General features: G+C 37.5%; 1 protein-coding gene across 1 annotated transcript in view; it reads right to left on the bottom strand.

Moving 5' to 3' along the window:
* The window catches only part of LOC123876193, a 43,957-nt gene extending 37,060 nt beyond the window's left edge, over nt 1-6,897 (bottom strand). Inside the window, exon 1 of the mRNA XM_045922373.1 lies at nt 6,191-6,897. Coding sequence (XP_045778329.1) covers nt 6,191-6,677 — 487 coding nt within the window. The 5' untranslated portion in view covers nt 6,678-6,897. The remainder of the gene's footprint in view (nt 1-6,190) is intronic.
* Nucleotides 6,898-25,368: the final 18,471 nt, after the last annotated feature.

Raw genomic sequence — 25,368 nt, 5'->3', positions numbered from 1 at the left:
GATCACTATTCCCACGAGGACCACTTATAGACTGTACGCAATATTAAATCGTGCCAGACTTTTGGCTGATACCTTCAACTTAGTTTAGTAACGAATTATCTCACCTGACTATACAAAAGTTTGAGAATACGATTTAGTAATTTAAACCATATTCACTTAATCTTTAATAATTATTCAAAGTACTCACAGTTTCGGTATCTTTACGAGATACCTTATTACGTTTCCATCGCGGCCGACGGTGTCCTGGCACTTGAAGACCTCTAGGTGGAAAAGTACGTTTGCGTTTCGACCGATTTTTCCTCAAAGCGTAAGTTACTACACACTTCTGATGTTAACAATTAAACTCTCAGATAGTAAAATCAACCCGTATAATGCAATGTAAATCGGTCGGAGCGCAAACAGCCACTGAAGCTTGTCGTTCCACGCCACGTCCTCGCCCTAGCGCCATCTTTTTCGTCTCGATGGAGGGGGCGCTGACGTCACGACCACAGCATAACCACCAACACCAAGCAACACCAAATGTGAGAACGAGTTGTTGCCAACATACGCTGGTCGACGAACTCCCGAAATGATAGTGTCATTCTTTAAAATTTGTCAGTTTTTATTTACAGCATAATTATTGTAATTACTGGTCTTTTACACACAGATATTTGATTAGACTGCTGTTCAAGATTTTAGTCATTAAATATACGTGTTATGCAAGAATGTTCTTTAAAACAAATATACACACAAGACACACCTACACGCTTATAAATGACTAGAGGATGCTCGCGACTTCGTCCGCATGGATTTAGGTTTTAAAGATCCCGTGAGAACTGTTTGATTTTCCGAGATAAAAAGTTGTCTATGTCAATTACAGGGACGCAAGCTACCTCGGTATCAAACGTACAAATCGTTTAAGCGGATGGGTTTTTGGGAATCCCGTGGGAACTCTTTGATTTTCCGGGATAAAAAGTAGCCTATGTCCGTCCCCAGGATATAAGCTAACCGTGTACCAAATTTTGTCAGAATCGATTAAACTGTTGGGCCGTGAAAAGGTAACAGACAGACAGACAGACACACTTTCGCATTTAAGTACCTATGGATATTATGACAATGCTGCTACTATTTATTTTTAGCAACTTTGTGACCTATGAATTTAAGCAAATATTGATTTTAATGAAATGGGTATGCATTACATGATATACTAATAGATAAAGCTTCATATTCTATTGCTTTACTTCAGCCAATTTGGAGTTAAGTCGTTTTAGCGTGCGATGACCCTTGACGTGAGAAGAACGTATTTTTCTACTTCTACTACAATTTTACTGTGATTGAACAAATTCTCACGCGGTATTTTTTATATCACAGTCACGTAGTAAATTACTTTCGTGTAACGTTAGGGATTTGGTTCACGATTTCTATATTGACGGTGTTTCTTAGGCTGAGATCTATAAGATCGCACTTTGACTTTGCTCAGACTTAAGACACTGTTAAAACGAGACAACGTTATAACTCACATCGATCTGTCTCGTTTTAGCTCTGACTTAAGTTTAAGCAAAGTCAAAGTACGGTCTATAGATCTCAGCCTTAGGGTTTTGTAGCAAGAATACATGAGTACATTACTCGGTAGTTTAATCCAGTCCGTCTGTCCATCTGACTTTTTTACAAATAAATTATTTTGAGCAGTTATTACTGCAATCTGTTACCGGTACAGTGTTATCAGTTGATGCCTGTGACTTCTTCCACGTCAGTTTTTCTTTTCAAGCGAAAATGAAATTCCTAGATAAGAATCCATGGATGGATGAATCCTAAGCTATCTCAATACCTTTGATCTTTTATTTTTGTCAAACTTTTATGTAAGGAAAAAAAATATTTTTATACTAGATGATGTCCACGAATTAGTCCGCGTGAATTGAGATTTATAAAAATCCTTCCGGACTCTTTAGTCTTTGATTTTAGATATTAAAAGTTAAGTATTAGGATATTAGTAAGTAATTTAATTTATTTTAGGTTTTAATTTAATAACTTAGTTTTTTTGTTTTAATATAGATTTAAGTTTATTTTATAAAATTGTAAATTACTATTTTACCTACCTAATTCTGTACATTAAATAAATATACATATTTTATATTAGTTTGGATTAATATGGATGGATTCTTGCGCCTAGCTTCCCCGTTCTATGCGTGATACAAGAGCACGGATGCCGCATTTGTCCCGCTTTTGCGGTCCATCGACCTCGATGCGCGCTCTCCAAACCTGACTTTAAATAGAACATTAGGTACCAAGTGCTATTAAAAAAATTGGTTGTCTGTAAAGTCGGTTTACTGACGATGTTGAACGTGATAACAAAGGCCGATTGTGCTTCTTTGTCGCTCGTTCCGCGCTCTCGCTTGCACTTCAAGCCTTACATGGAACGCCTCAGAGCGAGGTAACGCCGCATGAGTCATGTTTTTTCGTGCGTGCAGCCGGCTCTATCGAATTATAAGACGTTGTCACGTCAAAATTCTGTGCTTTAAAATCGTAGCGGCTTATACCGGAAATCATGCATGCAATTCTAGAACGCATAGCTAGAAAATTTCATTGAGCTCGATTGGTTTCTATTCAAATGAAAGCCAAACTACGTTGGTATGAAGCGTGTGACGAAGAGATACCAACAGCACAATAAATCAATTAGGAAACCCCATAATATTTTTATGTATTTCACACCTCCCGACTGTTTACCTAAATTCTAATAGAGCACGTGGTCGGACAAAAATAAATTAAATAAAACTTAGATCGATATGTTCCGATCATAGAAGAAATCCGAAAGAAATAAGTTCATTAACCGAGACCATAACTTGTGAGGAATCTCTTCTATCATTAAACTAGAAATAATGATACAGATTTATATCTATGGGGGTTTTTTATTGCTAAGACTTAGGGTTGGCAGTTTGGCACCACAATATATTAGTGTAATATTATATTTAATTGGAACTTTTGTACTTGTATTGCATTGCGTTGTTTAATTTTATTATTCAAATATGCTATTTTTTAATTTACTTTTTGCGTCCCGAAAAGTTAGGGCTGACGGCGATCTAAATAATCGTGTCCCGCAAAAAATCCACTTAAGTGAGTGAAAATTATAAAAAAATTCAAATACTTAACTATATTGTCTCTTTATTTTCTACAATAATAATTAAATTTATATCAAACATTATAATAGTATTATAATTTAGGTAATTGTACATAAAGATTTGCAATATTTTTAGGATTTTTAATACACCAGTCTAATATCATGCTATACAAATAAACAAAATACAAAACAAAAATCGTATAGGTAGGTAGTTACTTATACAATTCTTCCTTCCCATATCCCATATATATGTTGATGTATTAATAAGTTCAATTAATAAATTATTATTATAAATTAAATTTTAATTTATAAATTATATAATTATCTATCAGTTGACAACCCTATTCAGTGCGTGTACTCACTTTGTCCTCGACAAATTTTAAAATGCGGTCCAGAAAGTAGAAAGTCGCTTGTAGCAGTTGTAATTAAGGCTGCGAATGTACGGAAAAATACATTCATCGATGGTAATACACTCGAGTGTTAGAAGGTGGAATAAAAAACGTAATGGTGTGGTGACGTCACAGGCCGATGAACCTTCACCATCGGATTTTGACAGTCACTGCTTGAATTACCAATAACATAATGAATTTAAATAAACCATTGGAAATTAAGGAAGAGATACTTCCGTTTGACAATTGTATTTTTCTATCTATTTAATAGTAATATCTAATAAATAGATAGAAATAGAATATTTAATAATAAGTGTTTTAGATAGTAGGTAGACTTTGGATGGACTTGAAATTAATGTAATTTTATCTTGTGACTTTAGAATCTATGTCCAATTATAGTTTAGTTATAGTAATCTATGTTTAATTATAGTTTAGTTGGTAATCATCTAGCAAAGTTAGTATTGAAAATATGCTACAAACAAGGTTAATTCGATAAAATTACATGACTGTGAATAAAATTATCTCAGAGTCTTGCAGATTAGTATCGCTGTTTATGATGAGTTTTTCAATATTTTCGATAGGTAATTAAGATTTTGGATAGTCTTGTTCTCTGAGTGCCATATTTGGTATCGATTGATTTCTGATTTTGCAAATATCTGAATGTTAGATTTTCAGAGAAAACAACAATGAACAATAAAACGCAGGATTTTGGCCGATGTCAGTTTACGCCATCTCAATAATTAATGTCTAATATTGGATATACATACTTAGATCTTTTGCAATCCTACTCTTGCATGCTGAGGAGGAACAATTAGGATACTTTTGGTCCCGGAAAATCAAAGGGTTCCTGCGGCATTTTTTCGAAATCGAAATCCACGTGGACGAAATCTCGAGCATCATCTAGTTTTCTTACAATATTCAGCTTCATCCAGGTTTACCGACTTTGCCTCTTGCAGTTATATACAAATAATCCTGTATATTTACCTATAATGTATTAATATATTAAGTACATGTAAACAAGTCATGTTCACTCCATTTTCAAAATGCATTTGCGCATACAGTACCTACCTCAGTACAAAGCTTTGGAGCTTTGGATTTATTTAAATGCTAGCCGCAGATGCATATCTGTTTGAGATCGTTGAACCTGGACGACAAACCTGATATATTTTCCGTATTCTGCAGTCCGGCTAGACTAGACAAGATTTAGCTAGGTTCTATTTAAGACCTGTCGAGCGTTTGTTTAACTCAGGTATATCACTAATCTATATTGGAGTAGGTATATATTTGTTGAATAATCTGATGTGATGTGTATGACAGCTTATTACTTGTAGCCAATGGGGTGTCTTAATTCTTAAGTATATAAATATATAATACAATATGGATGAACATAAAAACAAGTATGTTTTCGACTAGATAATGCCCGCGACATCTTTCGCGTGGATTTATGTTTTTCATAAATCCCGGGACCACTCTTTGATTTTTCAGGGTAAAGAGTAGCCTATGTTCGTCCCTAGGATGTAAAGCATCTCTATACCAAACGTCAAAATCGCACTGGCCGACCAGACGGCCCTTTACTAATCCCTGAGAACTCTTCGATTTTCCGGTACAGAAAGTGGTCTAATTATGTCCCGGGGATGAGCCGTGGAAAATTTACAGACAGACCATTTGTATAATTAGTATATAAGGATCTTTTACCCATTTTTTGTGTACGTTAAATTTTTGTACGTTTTATAATTACTTAATTTCTTCTAGGATTAGTAGCTGTATCTACAACGTAAGAAAGTCATTGATCTTATTCGCTATACATATTTCGCTCCTAGCTTATATTAGTACAGCTCACTCTGAATTCTGATAAAATGTTTATGTTTTTTACTACGAAGCCGTAATAAAATTGCCAATCATTTATTAAATAATCATGTAATATTTGACCCCTTGTTAAAATTTAAAACCCCAATTTTAATACACAACTTGATCGATAAGAAAGACAATCGTATGACCTTTTAAAAGTAGTGGTGTTTATTGTATATCTAACATAATATGACCTTATAAGCCAATCAGTAGGTATAAGCTGATATACGCTTATATGAATACTAATGATTTGGAGCGCGGGAATTTGGAGTGACCACCTGGCTTTAAACTATCCGGGTTTTTACTATGTACTATTAGACCTACTTTGTGACACCCTTTTGTCTGTACGTCTACGTTGACAACAACAAACATTTGCCTATCCTATAACCCTCAGCCTTGGATTTCCTTTCTACATAATTGTACTTATTTTACTAATTTGCATAATGCTTTTTAATTTTTGATTAATGAAATGAAAGATTTCACTTCATCTGATGATGCAGTCTAAACGGTTTAAGGCAGTCATATTATAATAGTTTAATTTAATCTTTATTCATATTAGATTTCTTCGTTTTGTATTCATATTATGTAAATAAAAGGAAAATAAATCATTTAAAATCTGTTCTACGAATTGAAACAATGCGGAGGATCAAATATTCGGCAGATGGCGAGAAGTACAAAAACAGTATAATTTTCACTTACAATATGACAAATAAAGAAGTTATCATACACGCTAAAAAACTGGCTTCAGTTTAATAATGACAGCGTTCTGTTTCAACTCCTTTATTTGTCAGAGCTATAAGATGATTGAGGATACATTGAAGAAAAGTGCAATTTTTAGATTACAGGTTTCAATACTGACCTGTCATTTGCAGCTGTCTTCTAGACGCAGGAGTTCTAGGAGTACGTGGTGTCCTCGATGCTCGAGGAGTCCTCGGTGTCCTCGGAGTCCTGGTAGGAGTCCTGGGTGAACTGCCAGCACTGCGTCGTGAAGGTGAACCCAGCACCCGCAAGTCCGTGTTCTCTACACACGCTAATGCTTCTGCTCCCGTCCTTGCACTGTTTGGGCTACCATTTTCCTTATTCTCGTCATAAAATTTAACAGGTGAGTCCAATTTAGCGCCTTTATAAGCGCATTCAGTTTCAATGTCAAAGTTGAATCTCCTTATAAAACGTTTCCTTTCCCTTGCGTACTGCTCTGCCATGAGACGCTTGGTCTCATCCCTGTCTGGCGCTCCGAACAGACACTTGCAGCTTCCACGCCTCCGTCTTGGAGTGTTGGTCCTCAGTGCCATGGTAGAAGATATCTCGAACCTCCGTTGCTTGGGTGTACGTCCGCCAGCGGCCATCGTATCGCGTCAGGTGAGCTCCGACTGGTTCACAGAAACATCTGACTAATAATCTCCCGAGAGAAAACAGCTGTCAGGTAGCGCGAGAGGGACGGAGTTAGGCGTGCGAGCGGGGGCGGTGTGCGCACCTGGCCAGCGAAACCGCGCCAATTCTAACCTCAAAATATACTGTAGCGTGCGCGCGCGCTTGAAGACTTCGTCCGCCCGACTGACGCTTCGTTTCCCGCGCATCGCCATCACCGTGCGCTTGCGCCGATTTTGGCAGCCACTTGGCGCGCAAACCCTCAACAATAGCCCCAAGGACGCTTTTTATACGTCTCGGGATACAGGTGTACTTCTTAAAAGGGGCGAAAACATAATTTCGAGTATCAATGCCACGTAACACCCTTAGATTAATGGTGATTTATAAATAGAACATTACGTCGTTATCGGTTGCCCGGTAGATAATAGATTCGTATGAAGTAATACTGGCGTCGCTCGTCATTATGTAGTTATCACCAAATTTTCAAGTTCATTGTAACCGACTTTATTTATTAGCACAGAAATTGTTTCAATTGGTAAGTAGGTACCTAATATAATTTTTACGCACATCCATTCCCTAACTACTTACTACATTCAATCGCTACAAAAAAACACACCTGCGCTTAAAATATGATTCGGTTGATTATTTATTAATTATTGTTTCCATTATTTTAATTAATTCATATTACTTGATATTATAAATGCGAAAATGCGTCTATCTGTCGGTCAAGACAGACAGACAGACAACAAAGTGATCCTATAAGGGTTTCGTTTTTCCTTTTTAAGTACGGAACCCTAAAATCCTTAATCCGCACGGATAAAGTCGCAGGCAACTGTGTTGTATTAGGTAGGCTAGTATCTAGTACAGTAGGTAATACCTACCTACAAGAAATATACTTGTAATATGGAACTTAGTCGATCTCAGCAAAACGGGACGGCGAAGGTGACAACCCTATTATAAAAGTCCCGCAAAAATGTTAATTTGATTTTAAAAAATATTTCTTGCCATAAAATATCAAATTCAAAAGTGCATTACTTAATTTTACGACAAATAGTAAATCTAAATCAATATTTTACGATCCCATTTAACGAAAAAATTGAATTGAGTACTGATCATTATTGAAATGAAAAAAAAAATCAAAATGGTCATCCAATAAATTATTTTCTTATTCTGTTTTTAGGTAGGCACTAACTAACAAGTACACGAGGTAATTAGAAAACACAATTAGGCCTTAAGCAATCTTAAGAGGGGTCTCTCCGTCACTCGCTTCATACAAACGTAGTTCCAATTTCATTTAAATATTAAGCAACCAAAGTCCATGAAATTTTGCAGACATATTTCTAGAAACTAATATCTATGCCTGTGGTTTTCCAGATTTCCGTTAAAATATTCGGTTTCAAAGTTACGCGGTCTTAAAAATTCACATACAAATCTTTGAGCCCCTGTAATTTTAATACTACATATTTTTAGAAAAATCTAAAACACCACAGGCACAGATATTAGTTTCTAGAATATGTCTGCAATATTTCATGGACTTTGGTTGCTAATATTCAAATGAAATTGGAACTACGATTGTATGGAGTCAGTGACGGAGAGAGTCTTGTTAAAAACGCAACTTTGCATTTGCTTTTGTTTGCCAATTAGTTTTTGAATAGCTTCTAATGAGATCCCGTAAATTTTGTTTCAATCAATATAAATAACTTCTTATTTTATCTTACTTCTTAGCTATAATCCAAGAAAATCGGTACAGCCGTTTGAAAGTTATCAGCTCTTTTCTAGTTACTGTAACCTTCGCTTGTCGGGGCCGTTATAAATTTTTAAGAGGGCTCTCTCCGTCACTCGTTTCATACAATCGTAGTTCCAATTTCATTTGAATATTAAGCAACCAAATTCCATGAAATTTTGCAGACATATTCTAGAAACAAATATCTATGTCTGTGGTTTTCCAGATTTCTGTTAAAATATTCGGTTTCAAAGTTACGCGGTCTTTAAAATTTACATACAAATCTTTGAGCCCTTGTAATTTTAAAACTACATATTTTTAGAAAAATCTAAAACACCACAGACACAGATATTAGTTTCTAGAATATGTCTGCAAAATTTCATGGACTTTGGTTGCTTAATATTCAAATGAAATTGGAACTACGATTGTATGAAGCGAGTGGAAACGAGTGACGGAGAGAGCCCTGTTAATTTACACTTGTAGGTAGTTTTATTTATGTATCGTTACGCGTAAAAATATGATTATCACTTTTCAAAAATATTATTTACTAGCTGATGCCCGCGACTTCGTTCCCGTGAATATAGGTTTTTAAAAATCCTGTGAGAACTCATAGATTTTCCGGAATAAAAAGTAGCTTATGTGTTAATCCAGGGTATAATCTATCTCCATTCCAAATTCCACATCTATACATCCACCTCTACATACAAACTTTCGCGTTTATAATACATATTAGTAGAATACTAGCCGTATCCCTAATAGCCCGTTCCCGGGATACAACGTGTTTCTGTACCAGGTAAAAACATTTAACGGATGACCCTTTAAAAATCGGTAGAAAAACTCCTTTATTTTTGAAAATCGGTTAAAAAAAACAGACAGATTTTTTTTTTAAATGTGTGATTCAGTTATGGTACCGTTCAAATAACCATATGAGCTTAATATGAGCTTAGGTAGTTATTTCGAAATTACAGACAGACACTCCAATTTGATTTATTAGTACTATATAGATACTATGTAGGTATATAATTATGTAGAGACGTTCTTAGTTACGTATAGTAGGTATATGCAGTAAAATAAAATACCACCTAGGTAATAAAATACTACCACTTTTGCACCTGAAAGACGAGGTTAAACTTTTAGGGCCCATTGTTGTGAAATTGCGAGCTATGAGTCAGGAATGCTTAATTTGCGAGAAATTACATGAAATGCTTGCTTTTAAATTGTCATAAAAATAAAACGCTTGATGGTTTTGATTGCTTTTACCCGACCACGCAAGGGCTTATGGTTGTTATGATTTTAACAGTCCATGTTAACTCGTTTATTAGGGTTCCGTAACCAAAGAGTGCCAACGAGACCCTATTACTAACTTATATGTGCCTCCGGTGTCGTTCGTTCGTTTGTTCGTCCATCTGTCTGTCAGCGGGCTGTATCTCGTGAACCATAACAGGTAGAGAATGGAAATTTTCACAGAATGTGTATTTCTATTACCGCCAAAACAACAAATTGTTTAATTTTTAGGGTTCCGTACCTCAAAAGGAAAAACGGAACCCTTATAGGATCACTTTGTTGTCTGTCTGTCTGTCTGTCCGTCGTGTCTGTCAAGAAACCTATTCCTATATACTTCCCGCTGTCCTAGAATCATGAAATTTGGTAGGTAGGTAGGTCTTATAGCACAAGTACAGGAATAATTCTGAAAACCGTGAATTTGTGGTTAAATCATTAAAAAAAAATTAAAACGTGTTTCAATTTTCAAAATAAGATAACTATACCAAGTGGGATATTATATGAAAGGGCTTTACCTGTACATCCTGAAGCAGATTTTTATTTATTTTTATGTATAACAGTTTTTGATTTATCGTGCAAACTGTTGGAAAAATACCCGTACGGAACCCTCAGTGCGCGAGTCTGACTCGCACTTGGCCAGTTTTTTATAAATTTTCATGGCGGTCATTTTGAAACTTTTATTATTTGTTGTTATGGCGGCAATAATTTAAATACACATTCTGTGAAAATTTTAACTCTCTACCTATTATAGTTCCTCGTGTTATGTCAACTAAAAGAGAGCAAAGTCTTTAAGGTTCCCACGTTTACAAATTGATTTTCAATACGGTACACCAAATATTTGAAATATTTTTGTGTTCTCTTACAGGTTTGGCCGACAATTCCCGGGTTCCTGGCTTCAGAATGCTTCCGCGGTTCCCAGACCCACTGCATCGCTTAATTTGAACTCATGAGTCACGACTCAAGACTCTAGATGAGTCAAAGGTATCCCGAACATTTTAATTCTCGTATAGTCAATATACCGTTGGGATTGTGAGTAAACCATGATACTTATCGATTACGTAAACCTGTATATTTTTACTTAATAAAAATAAAAACTTATTACATTTCAATCTGTTATTACTTATTACTTAAGTGTTCATATTAATACGTAATAATCGATATGATATTATTGTTAAATCACACTAATATTATAAAGGAGAAAGTTTGTATGTGTGTGTGTGTGTGTGTGTGTGTATGTGTGTGTGTGTGTGTGTATGTTTGTTACTCCTTCACGCAAAAACTACTGGACGGATTGGGCTGAAATTTAGAATGGAGATAGATTATACCCTGGATTAGCACATAGGCTACTTTTTATCCCGGAAAATTAAAGAGTTCCCACGGGAATTTTAAAAAACCTACATCCACGCGAACGAAGTCGCGGGCATCAGCTAGTATAAAATATATTAAGTACCTACGTATAATATTATGTGCATCTATCTACCTACAATAATTTATGCACAAACAAATGGGTTTTCTAGTTCAAATGAACCCCCGACCCAAACAGAGGGATGTTATAAGTTTGACGTGTGTATCTGTGTATCTATCTGTGGCATCGTAGCTCCTAAACGAATAAACTTATTTTAATTTAGTTTTTCTTGTTTGAAAGGTGGCTTGATCGAGAGTGTTCAATAGCCTTAATCAAAGAAAATCGGTTCAGCCGTTTGAAGAAGCTCTTTTCTAGTTTTCTTATAGAGGTTTTTGAGTCGGGGGTTTTTTAAATTTTGAGTTACCTATAGTTCATGGCATTGTAAACCTAAATCAACATTTTTCAAAATACTTACCTTTTTATAATATATTTAAATCGCATTTTTTAAATTCTCTACAGGCGATACAGCATTTCAATCGCCCTTGGCTAGATTCCCATCACGAATCACGCATAAGTGGGAACATGTTGCATTTGCATTGATCCGGGTAGGAATGGGAAGAACAATATTATGCACCTATTGTGGTAATGTATGAGAACTAGGTATTTAAATTATGCACCTACTAGCCGATGCCCGCGACTTCGCCCGCGTGGATTTAGGTTTTTCGAAATCCCGTGGGCAATCTTTGATTTTCCGGGATAAAAAGTAGCCCATATTCATGCAAAAATCAAGTCGATCAGTTGCTTCCTTGCAGCGTGATTGTAGGACAAACCAATAAACCAACAAACACTTTGGCATTTCTAATATGAGTAGTATTATGGTGTTAGTGCATGAAATACATAATGTTATTACAAGTGTAAGTAAATTAAAAATTTATAACACCCCCCGACAAGTGAAGGTTACAGTAACTAGAAAAGAGCTGATAACTTTCAAACTGCTGAACCGATTTTCTTGGATTATAGCTAAGAACACTCTCGATCAAGCCACCTTTCAAACAAAAAAAAAACTAAATTAAAATCGGTTCATTAGTTTAGGAGCTACGATGCCACACACAGATACACAGGTATACACTTCAAACTTATAACACCCCGTTTTTTGGGTCGGGGGTTAAAGATATAATTTTTGCACGAATGCACATTTTTTTCATGACTGTACAGTACACAAAACAAACAAAAACAAAATAAATATCGAAAAAGCGATCGTTTAGCTTTAGCCAAATAATGATTTAAGTCGACTGACCAGTCTGTCAGACACACAGTAACTAGAACATTATTTACAGACAAACACACACTCCCACATTGCTTAATTGGTAACCCAAACAAATTGAGAAGGATGTTTAGGAAGTATATTAAAAGTATCTATAGATAGATTTATTTCTCTCTCTTTCTTCTTCTGTCTCTTTTTTCTGCCCGGAAGTGCGTGAGCTTAAAAAACCATCGGTCAAGTATGAGTCGGACTTGTATACAAAGGTTCGAAACCATCGTATAAGAAATAATACTTTTTTTTTAATTTTCATGGCGGCTATTTTGAAAGTTTTATTATTTGTTGTTATAGAGGCAATAGAAATACACATTTTGTGAAAATTTCAACGCTCTAACTATTACGGTTCACGAGATACAGCCCGCTGACAGACGGATGGACAGCGGAGGCTTAGGGTCCCGTTGGCACTCTTCGCGTACGGAACCCTAAAAGGTAACACTAGGCTATTACGATTTATTTCCTGTATCCTTTCATCACATACTTACTATACAAATCTATTTACCTACAACAAGGGCTTATTTAACTCTCATTAATTATTAAAACCTTGAGTCACGCGAGCGAAGCCGCGGGTAATAGCTAGTATTACCATATTTAAAAAAAAAGTTTACAATCATAAAATAACAGAAATAACAAAAAATAAAATAACAGAAACAACAAACAATATACTTACCTAATTACAGAAACAAAAAAAATTCATAATATTTTTATTCAATTAGACTTTTACAAGTACTTTTGATCGTCAAAAGCATCTACCCTGGTTCGGAATGCCTTTCCTTCCGAGAAGAACCAGCAAGAAACTCGGCGGTTGCTCTTTTCAAAGATTTGATATACAATACATACTGTACTGAATCTAGTTGGTAATATGCAAGTAATATGCTTCAAACTATAATATCTTCGCAGCTCGCGTAGTATAAACAATAAAATAAACCGTCCAAAAATCGTCGCATCTGTTCATATTGCACGTGTTTATTATTAGCAGTTGATTACTATCGGAAGTGGCCACTGTTCGTAATAAAACCGATAAAATTACCGTAATCAATATCGACCTGGTGACGTACCGGAACACGCAATGTGCACACACGTCGCAATTATTTAGAAAAATATTGAATTAATATTTTGATTACATTGCTTCTAGAAACGTGGACACTGACAATTGTAAATTAAAAATAACACCCCCAACATGACGTGAAGGTTACAGTAACTAGAAAAGAGCTGGATAACTTTCAAACGGCTGGACCGATATTCTTTCAGACTCTCGATCAAGCCACCTTTCAAACAAAAAAACTATATCAAAATCGGTTCATAAGTTTAGGAGCTACGATGCCACAGACAGATACACAGATACACACGTCAAACTTATAACACCCCTCTTTTTGGGTCGGGGGTTAAAAAACGGGCTGGTTCATAAATTCAAAGTTGCTCAGCGAGCTATGGAGAGGGCTATCTTAGGAGATTCTCTGAGGGATAAGATCCGAAATGAGGAGATCCACAGGAGAACCAATAAGGTAGCCCAAACTATTAGCAGCAAGCTGAAGTGGCAGTGGGCAGGCCATGCCTGTCGTAGAGGCGATGGCCGTTGGAGCCGGAAAGTCCTTGAGTGGAGACCGTGTATAAGCAAGCGTTTGGGACGCCCTCCAGCACGATGGACCGACGATATAAAGCGGCTGGCGGGAAGTGGCTGAGGACCGGGTGTGGTGGCGCTCTTTTGGGGAAGGCTTATGTCCAATAATGGACGTCCACAGGCTGATGATGATGATGATTGTTTCTAGTGAACCAGACCGAATACTAAGCTTAAAGCGGAATTTACATCACGAAATTACTTTCATGCATGTCGCAACTAATTTCAATACGCACGAAATTAGACGTTTACACGTGTAATTGCTTATGAAATTAATGTCATGAAACTAATTTCATGCCACTAAATTCGTAATGTAAATTCGGTCTAAGATCAGTAGAGCGAACAAGATATTGCTCAAACATGAGAATTAAAACAAGACAGAGATATGAATATGTCTTGTTTTCACTGTAAGTAAAGTCTGAACTAATATCAGATTTTTTTTTTAATTCTGAGCAAAGTCAAAGTACATTTTATAGATCTTTGGCATCTTTGGCATCATCTTTGGATTTTAGTCCACCTTAGAGGCACCGCAGATATTTGAAGCACCTCAGAGGCATGTTTGCAAAACACCTACCGACTTAGTCATACCTACTCAAAACTTTTTAAAGATAGATGTATTTCAATTCCAAAATCGTTTAAAGCTCTAAAATACTTAGAACTTAGTAGCAGTTTAAACTCTTTTCCTTTTTTTTTGAGTCAACTTTTAGGTATTTTGGCGAGGTAAACTTATGGTTTGGTTAAGCTTTGCATTATATTTTTTTATAGCTCGTAATAAAACGAAAATTTATATCCCGCAATGTACCACAACGCCATAAAACCCTAAATTTTTTAGAACCGATTGTATTTGTGTGGCCGGACAAATTATGAGTTATTAATTTTTCGAAAACACACTGTATCGGAAATCATTACGAGCAAAAATTAATAATTGAAAAATGCCAACCAATGTCTGGTGTCAGCTACCGTGAAATTGGTACCTCGGGCGGGCACCGCGTCACCTGTTACTTACTTGTTGAACTTTAAAATTATTTTCGAAACGTAAACTGTCAAATGTCAAGAGGGATTTTAGGGTTCTGCAATTTAAGCGGTGATAACCTATTGGTTAAGACGTGGTTCCGCTATTCGGGAATCCAGGGTTTGATCCCTGGCACATTCTTTAACTTTAGTTATGTGCCTTTTTAACTGACTTCAAAAAAGGAGGTTCTCAATTCGTCGGCAACTTGTCTTTTAGTTAGTTTTTTCTCAGAAAGGGGGAAAATCAAAGGACAAGGACAGAGACGACAATGAATTCGTAAGAAGTAGGTATCCCAGGGTAACATGCCAAGAGGATAGCTCTCCCGCACCCCTCCCACGATACGGGTCAATAATTACCGAGAGATTGGTGAAGCTATGGGAGGTGGAGGGCTGTACCTACGGACAGATTAGCCGCCTCTCTTACTATTAGCTGAAATTCATTGCTGCAGCAAGAATACCACAAATTCACCCAATCACTACGATTTGAGATTGTAAGCGATGATGATGCAGCTATTCGCAATCGACCAGAAGATAAAATCGCAGTTAAAGGCTAATTTGCCTTTGAAAAAATCTGTAGTATTATTTGAACCAGTAATCGAATCCGGGGCAAACGGATATTGCACTAAAATTCTCTATTATGCACTTCCTCTCTATAAAGCACTAATATTTTGCAACAAAGTGCAGTGGGGCATGTTCCCATTGAGTGCCATTGATCTCGCAGCGAAGTAAAGATGGCGGAAACGACCACAATGAGCACTTACACCGTCCGCTTCCGGTACACTCGCGAGAGAAATTCTTAAAATTACACCTGCCATTTTGAACCCCCGACGCAAATCGAGGGGCGTTACAAGTTTAACCTGTGCATCCCTGTGCCTTTGAGGAAACCTGCATGCTTGCGAGTTCTCAGTTAACTCAATTATGTTATTCAATAATGAAATTTCAGATTTCATTTGAATAATGAAAAGAATTGGATTTTTTCCTTTTTCTTGAGCCCTTGGCTGCAATCAGACCTGCTGGTAAGTGATGATGCAGCCTACGCTAGATCGCGCTTGCCTAGTAATTACCTATTCACTCTTGAATTGAAGGTACCCATATTAAAAGACCGCGTACCGGTAAGCGCAGTGTGGGACGATCTCCAGCCCGCTGGACCGATGACCTGAAGAAGATGGCGGGGAGCGGGTGGATGAGGAAGGCGGAGGACCGTGTTTAGAAGCCCGCCAAAGGCCTATATCCAGCAGTGAACGCATATAGGCTGATGGAATGGGAATATTAAAAGTGGAGGGGAAAAATGGATTATTCTGAACACTTTTCTAGGCCTATGTACATCTGTTACCTGTGCATTGGAGCCTTCTCTCGGAAGTCGCGCGGTATTGTCTCACGCCCTGCCCTGTGACGTGAACACTAATGCAATTTTTTAATGACGTACTTATGAGCAGCCTAAAGATATACTCCATGTAGTTGTTCGGCGGAGACCACGATATTATTGTAAAAATATTGTTAAACTGTTTCATTTACTTTGGTTTTGATGCTGGACCCGTGGCTTTCAAATTTTTGAGATGAGTTACCTACTGAAAATTTACGAAACTGTCTCGGTACCTATCTATTAGATAAAGATAACAGACATCATTTCTAATTTACAACTTTACTAGCTGATGCCCGCGACTTCGCCCGCGTGGAATTAGGGTTTTATAAATCCCGTGGGAACTCTTTGATTTTCTGGGATAGCAAGTAGCCTATGTGCTAATCCAGGATATTATCTATCTCCATTCCAAATTTCAGCCAAATCCCAGTAGTTTCTGCGTGAAGGACTAACAAACATACACACACACATACACACAATCTTTCGCCTTTATAATATTAAAGTGTGAAGTGTGATTAGTGTGAAGCGTGATTTATTCAATTTGCGAGGTGGTAGCTTAGTGGTTAAAACGTCCTGTTCGGGGGGGTTGGGGTTTCGATCCCGGGCATGCAACTCTAACTTTTCAGAGATCCTAAATAGCTACGCAATTAAATATCACTTATCACTTACATTAACGGTGAAGGAAAACATCGTGAGGAAACCTGCATGCGTAAGAGTTTTCCATAATGTTCCCAAATGTGAGTGAAGTCTGCCAACCCGCACTTGGCCAGCGTGGACTATGGCCAAGCCCATCTCATTCTGAGAGGACCGACTGAATACCCGTTCTTAGTAGTGAGCCGGCAATGGCTTAGTGATGATGATGTATTTCAATTGATTAATTACTTTTGTGAATAGAACGAGATATTGATACTGCCGCGGCAGTCTTAAATATTTTCGAAAGGTGGATTTCTTATGTTAGGGGTTCTCACATAAGAAATCCACCTTTCGTTTAACTTGGAGAGGAGTTTTTGCGTCTTATTAAAAACTGTTCCCAACTTCTTCTATATATAAAGGCTGGTACACCAGTCAGACATTTTATTTTGAAAATTTAATCACATTTTTTTTTTTTTTTAAATGATGTAACCACAAATTTACGGTTTTCGGATTTATTCCTTTACTTGTGCTATAAGACCTACCTCCTACCAAATTTCATGATTCTAAGTCAACGGGAGGTACCCTATAGGTTTTCTTGATAAACACGACCGACAGATGGACAGACAGACAGACAACATAGTGATTCTATAAGGGTTCCGTTTTTCCTTTTCAGGTACGGAACCCTAAAAATGTCTTAAGTTTGTAGTTGTCCTAAAATGCCGACACCGGCTATGCCCGTCCGACCGTCGACAGATGCCCGGATGCTAAGTTCCGCTCCTACGGTACAGGTTTGATTTAGACAGTGTTTAATTAAGCCATAAATTAAATATATCTTTAGCTCTACAAAGTACAAAGGTACCTAGGTAAGGTGTGGTACGCGACTGGTTGAGTTGGCAATCGGGGTGGTGACCCGCACACCCGCACAGCCCCCGCGCTAATCCAGTGCGGGATAGGGCATACGGGCGTCCCCGATATACCCCGTATTGCCATCTTGACCTGACCATCTTCTATGGAGATGGACCGCCTTGGCCGAAATTCGGCCGGGAGTTAGTTATTTACATAACATTTATAGGTAAGGTAAGGTAAGCGGATGGACGAGGAAGGCGGAGGACCGTGTTTGGTGGTGCACTCTTGGCCCATGCCCGGCTGTGGACGGATACAGGCTGATGGATTGGATTAGATTGGATAGGACAGTTATAGTAGGTAATTACTCGCCGATAGTTCAATAAAATAAGGATGTCATAAAATTAGTGCAGTTAAAAATGCAATGCCTGTATGTCTACTTCCAATTAATGACGATTCGGTTAATGTGTCATTGTGTAAAGTGATGCCTATTACTTGAATCGGAACAATGGGTGCCAACGGCTCGTCGTGACATGATACCGACACAGGGCATCATAATGAGCTGACATGGCGACAGTCAGTCGCGAATTTAGGTTTAAAAACTGAACGTAGGTTTAAAAATTAGAAGGTAACCCGTCGCGTCTTACCTAAGTAGGTAATTAAGTTCAGTGGACCGTCATCGTCATCTCAACCGATCCGAGACGGTTACTGCAGAACCTCTTGAAGAAAGGTCTCTTGCAAGGATCTCCAAAGAACATCGGTTTGTGCCGCTTGTGTCTGACTTGCACTTGGCCGGTTTTTTTATTAATTACGTGATAGATTTGCGTTTGACGACAATCATGCGTAAAAAGCAATGATGAGGGCTAGGTTGGACCGCGCTTGCCTAGAAGATGCCTAATAACTTCACTCTTGTTTTGAAGATAGTAGTAGATAGGTGTTTAGAGTAGTATTGATAGAGTAGTAGGTAGATACGTGGCAGGAGACGTCGGAAGGGCATTTCACATATTTGTATCAGAAACGTTGAGCAAAAACGTTTCACGCAAGTAGTATTGTGTCAAATACTGGTCTATAGACAGTTTGCATCCTGAAAATAGACATAACTAGTAAGTAAACCTACTTCTTATCCTGGAAATTCTAGGAGTTCCTACGGGATTCTAGAAAACCTAAATTCACGTTGCGAGCATCAACTTAAATGCCTAATACTAGTTATATTTTGCAATTAGCATGGTAAATGGGGGCATAGCCTAGGCCTCCGACGCTATTAGAAAATGGATATTTCTCAACCAAATAAAAGCAACTGAAAATCGAACTCTTACTTGATCTCTAGAATGCTACAACGTAAGTCTAAGACAATTTGGAAAAAGATCCTTTTGGAGATGGAATCTGGGACTTTAGGACTGCTTAGCGATAAACGCACCATGCCACCATACTATAAAACTTCATAAGTGTCTATTGAAGAAACTCGGAAGTATAGGTAAAAACTAAAAGGCAACTTCAATAAATCACTTCACGACTTAGCAGCCGCCCTTTACAAAAAATAATTGTCCAAAAATACAAGCAAATACTCCAAGAGATCTAATTTTTTCTACTATCTTCTTAAGCACGAGTCGGAAATTAATAGTAGATACTTCCTGAGTTAGAACTGTTCAATAACAATTGAATAATTTATTGCCTTTTATCGTGTCGATTGAAAATGAAAAGATTTAGGTTTAGTACAGGTAGGGTAGCCATGGCTTAATATAATTTGTGACTTTACTAAGTACTAAAAGTAAAATTTTCATAAGAATTGCTTAAGAACTGCCAGCGATGTTAAATGACCCCAACATAATTAACAAACATTTTCTTGACGTACCAGGCGAAAAGGCAGTAGCTTTGTCGGATCTGTCTTATTATGAATATCACCGGTATGGAGATGGTCAATTTACGCTGCATCCAGTGGATGAAATTATCATTGCCAAGATTATTCAGAATTTAAAGTCAAATGCGCAGGGTGTAGACGACATATCTCTTCAAATGCTATTACTGACTTTGCCTCAAACATTACCAGTTATCACCGCGATAGTCAATAAATCTATATCTACGTCTACATTTCCTGATGCGTGGAAGATTGCTAAAATAAAACCATTGCCAAAATGTAATAATCCCCTCAATTTTAAAGACTTGAGACCCATCAGTATCCTGCCTTGCATCTCAAAAATTTTAGAGAAGGTTGTGGCTCATCAGGTAACAAATTACGTGGAACAAAATAAGATACTACCAACTTTTCAGTCAGGTTTTAGAAAAGGACATAGCACAACTACCGCTCTTGCAACCGTAGTAGATGATATCTTGACAGCACAGGATCAGGGTAAGGGTACTTTGCTTGTTCTTTTAGACTTCTCAAGAGCCTTTGATTCCCTAAATACAACTCTTCTTCTGTCCAAGCTGTCTTACTATGGGTTTGACATCTTAACAGTGAAATGGTTTGATAGCTACCTAAGTGATAGAGCGCAGTTTGTTGAAGTCACGAACAACGACAGCACAATCTCAACCTCTGACCCATCTCCTGTGACCAGAGGAGTTCCTCAAGGATCTATTCTTGGACCTTTGCTGTTTGCAATTTATACTGCTGACATTAAAAGTTGCATTAATCATTGCCTATACCATCTTTATGCTGATGATACACAACTGTACATCTCTTTTGATCCCCTGGACACAGCGGCAGCTGAATCAAAAATTAACTTTGATCTAGAGCAAATACATCTATGGTCAAAAAGGAACTGCTTGGTACTAAATCCTAGTAAATCACAATGTATGATGTTGGGTTCCAAAAGTGTTGTTGCTAAATTAAACATGCTTAATCCCACAATAAAAATCAATAATAATATCATTGAAAAGATAGAGGAAGCACGAAATTTGGGAGTAGTCTTTGACACCGCACTGCACTTTGAGACTCACATCCTTAACGCCGTCCGCAATAGCTTATATCGCCTTAAGCTGCTTTATAAAATGAGGCCCTATATTAGTTTAAAGCTAAGAATACGGTTATGCGAATCACTCGTCCTGTCAAGACTAAATTATGCTGACACGGTATATGGGCCTCGTCTCTTAAGTAGGACTAAAAAAGTTATTCAACGCGTCCAAAACGCCTGTGCTAGGTTTTGCTTTAATATCCCACCACGCACGCATGTCACTTCCTACATTAACGAGGCAAATCTCCTGAAGATGGAAGCACGTAGGAAGTTACACCTTGCTACTCTACTGTTTGGGGTACTTAAGCACGGAATCCCAGAATACCTGCGTAATAAACTAATGTGGTTTGGTGATAAGTCAGCACGCATCACACGTAATTCCTATCTCCTACTGTCTACACCAAAGCATAAAACAGCGGCATTTAAGGGAAGTTTTAAATTTGCGGCCACTAAGTGCTGGAACGATTTACCACCACCGTTAAAATTGCCTATGTCCCTTGGAATTTTTAAAACTAAACTGAAAACATATCTTCTTTTGCAACAAAAAAATACAAATTAAAATTAATTATTATATTAAATATTTACTATTTGGATCAATCAGCACAGTATCGTTACAGCACTTAAGCCGCACTTTATAATTTATTAGATTATAATCTTAGATTGCATTCATTATTTTTCTTGCTTGTCTTTGTACCTTAATTTTTATATCGTTAGTCTTTTTGCTTTGTTTTTTTTTTTTTTTTTATTATATTATATATAATTATTTTATATTTAAATTAGGTAACTTGTAGTCCGTGACCTCACTCTTTAAGGCTCCCACTGAAAACCAGCGCTGCAGCTTGCTGCAGCATTATGCTGAGTGGGAGACCTATATTTGGTCACATGGGACATTTTAATTTAAGTATATGTTAACTTATAAGTATAATATTATTATGTAGATATTCATTCAATTAGTTTTAAGATATATTGTATTGTAATGTGATCAAATAAAAAAAGTTTTCTTTCTTTCTTTCTTTCAAATCTGTGTGTTCAGTGTTTGTTGTGAGAAAAACGCTTGCTGACCTCTGTATATTTCATATAAACCAGTATAAAGGACCTTTTAGAATCCCGTGGGAACGCTTTGATTTTTCCGATATAAAAATTAGCCTATGTCCGCCCCCAGGATGTAAGCTAACTCTGTACCAAATTTCATCAAAATCGGTTAAACTGTTGAGCGAGAAAAGCTAGCAAACAGACAGACACACCTTCGTATTTATAATATTAGTATGGATAAGTATATATTGCACGTTGCCCGTCGCTCATAGCAACTGAGTGCTTCATTCATTTATTGCTTTGCTGTGATATCGATATACCCAAATTCGTCATCCCAACCCTAGATGGCGCACACAGTGACAATGACATACGCACACTTAAATGATTGACACGCATTTTGAGCTTAGTACCCATCCAGATAAATCAACAACCAGATCATTACAAGTATTCTTTTAAATCCTATTGGACAACACACTCATGGACTCCCTACACTCAAGGGATTAACCACAGATGCATCGCGACACCTTTTAAAGGTGTGTTTTGAATACTGACATGCGCTGAATCGAATACACCATGTTTCTATCATAACGATTGCCATGCAGGCACGGTTAGCGGACACTGTGGCCTAATATGGCACAAGGTGCGTACAGAATGCCAATAGGATTGTATTTGTGTGTTACTTTGTTGCAGAAAGGATTTAGTTGAAGGGTATTAATTATAACATGATTTATAGAGAGCTTTAGAAAGTACTAGAGGATGCCCGCGACTTCGTCCGCGTGGATTTAGGTTTTTAAGGATTCCGTGGGAACTGTTTGATTTTCTGGGATAAAAAGTAGTCTATGTCAATTACAGGGACGTAAGCTACCTCGGTACCTTTCATACAAATCGGTTAAGCGGATGGGTTTTTGGGAATCTCTGAACTCTCTGATTTTCCGGGCTAAAAAGTAGCCTATGTCCATCCTTGGGATATATAAGCTAACTCTGTAACAAATTTCGTCCGAATCGGTTAAACTGTTGGGCCGTGAAAAGGTAGCAGACAGACAGACAGACACACTTTCGCATTTATAATATTACTAGAGGATACCCGCGGCTTCGCCCGCGTGGATATCGGCTTTTTAAATCCCGTAGGAACTCTTTGATTTTCCGGGATAAAAAGTAGTCTATGTCCTTCCCCGGGATGTATCCCAAGTCTGTACCAAATTTCATTAAAATCGGTTCAGCGGTTGGGCCGTGAAAACGTAGCAGATGGACAGACAGACACACTTTCGCATTTATAATATTAGTATGGATATGGATTAGATTAGGTGCATGCATTACGAAACTATACCTACGTTTACACGTGCAATTGACAATGAAATATTGTCGTAAAAATAATTTCGTAATGTAAATTCCGCTTAAGAGTTGAACTGGTGGGAAAAAAGTATCACTAGTTTAAGAAGAACTAATCATATGAACTAGTGGGAACGAGCGAACGGTTCTACGCGCGCTCCACACTGTGAAGGAAGGTGTACCTAAGCTACCTTCAAACAACCTTCTCCCATATTAATATTACTTACATATATTGTTATAGAAATGTTGTATACCTCACATACAAGAGAATGATACAAAGGAGATAAAATTCATGCACCCAACAGGCCACCTGTTAACAACTGTTGTGTAAAGGACTAATGTGGATGTGACTTTCTTTTATTAGATACCTGCTGCATGACACAGTTATATTTTGCACTATTGTCGTACCTACTCTTAGCACAAGCCTGACGCTTAGTTGGAGAGGAAAGGGGAATATTAGTCATTTAACATGGCTAATATTCTTTAAAAAAAAAGTTTTTTTTATTCAGATATAAGTTAGCCCTTGACAGCAATCTTACCTGGTGGTAAGTGATGATGCAGTCTATGATGGAAGCGGGCTAACCTGGAAGGGGTGTGTCAGTTTTTATTAAACCCACACCCCTTGCTTGAAAGCGTTGAACATTACGTAAGTGGTTTCTTGGTAATGTCATAGGTGCGTCCTAGAGAAGACGTTTTACAGAGAAGTGCGCTCTTTACTCCACTCGACTACATTTGCCTACATCATTAAGCAAAAGTTGTAGGTAATTGACAGTCATGTGCAACCTTACATAAAAAAACAAAATGGTCATTAACGGAATTTAATTACTAAGGACTAAGGAAATATCCGTTTTTATACGGCATCCTGTAAACGCTTAAGCAAACTGCATTGCTTTAAGCTAGTTGCGGCCAAAGCCTTAAGGTCCATTACGCATTTGCGCTGCGCTGCACGACGCAGAAGGCTCTATACAAACTCATACTTAAACTATACTTGCCGCGCCGCGTAGCGCTGTGTCGTGGTTGTGTCGCTCAAGTGCGATTTGCTCTATACAAACTATAATTACCGCGCCGCGCAACTCAAGTGCGTTGTCACCTTTTAACTTGAGCCAATCAAGAAAATATTACATGCACTAATCAAACCGAGAACCTAGATTAGTACTAGGTAGGTACTAGAATCTCGTTTGCAAAGAGACGTGTCCATCTTAATCTAGCTCCCACACAATTCGTAAAAGGCAAAAGCAAAACGGTATTCTCTGTCCCACATCTGCAAAAGGGTTTCCTTGTATGCGAATTATATTAAAACTAGCTGATGCCCGCAACTTCGTCCGCGTGGATTAGTTTTTAAAAAGCCCGTGGGATCTCTTTGATTTTCCGTGATAAAAAACGGCATAAGTCACTCTCGAGGTTTATAACTATACCCATGCAAAAAAAACACGTTAATCGGCTGCTCAGTTGCGACGTGATTGAAAGACAAACCAAAAACCAAGAAACAAACACAATTTCACATTTATAATATTAGTGCCTTGTGATAACAACGGAACAAAATTGCAAACGGGCTAGTCTTGGCAATTTCTAGGTGCAATTGTGTAGCCGCGAAATTGCCGTACTAGGTACCTACCTAAAGTATAATATATCTATCTTCTACCTATAATTTTGAAGCTTTGTAAAAATATCGAATTTATCAGTTAGACAATGGAATTTGAATTAAAGCCGTTACTAATAAGAATTTTTACAGCTCTTCTATGAAATTTGTTATTTGACTGCCCGATGCCTACTGCACTTTTTACGCTAGGCTATTATATCTGTAGCTATTAGCAATTTTATAGCCCGTTTGCAAGTAACTATACATGGTACCCGAATTGCAAGCTTGCAATACGTCTGTAAAGAAATACATGTGTTGCGGTTTGTGGTACTGGTACTTAATTTGTTCCGAAGAAATTTCAACACGACTGTGTTCGCTTTCTTCCTGTTTTTCTTCTTTTGTGTGAAAAATTAACGGTGCTTGTTATTATATTCATTCTTTTCTCGTACAGAAGTAGGAGCGAGAAGGTTACATTCTGTATTTGTTTGAAGCAACGACCTCTGTGGTAGTAAAACGGGTACAAATAATATTTTTGCGGGCTGCAAGTCGTCTTTTAGGGTTTCGTTCCCTTTCTGGGAAATTTATTATGTGTCTACGTTGTCCGTGTGTCCGTCTGTCTGTCAGCGGGCTGTACCCAGGCTGTACT

This window comes from Maniola jurtina, chromosome 21 (genome assembly GCF_905333055.1).
Source record: "Maniola jurtina chromosome 21, ilManJurt1.1, whole genome shotgun sequence".
Taxonomy (NCBI): domain Eukaryota; kingdom Metazoa; phylum Arthropoda; class Insecta; order Lepidoptera; family Nymphalidae; genus Maniola; species Maniola jurtina.
Note: the sequence above shows the minus strand (reverse complement) of the source record. Positions and strands in the feature narration are given on the sequence as shown.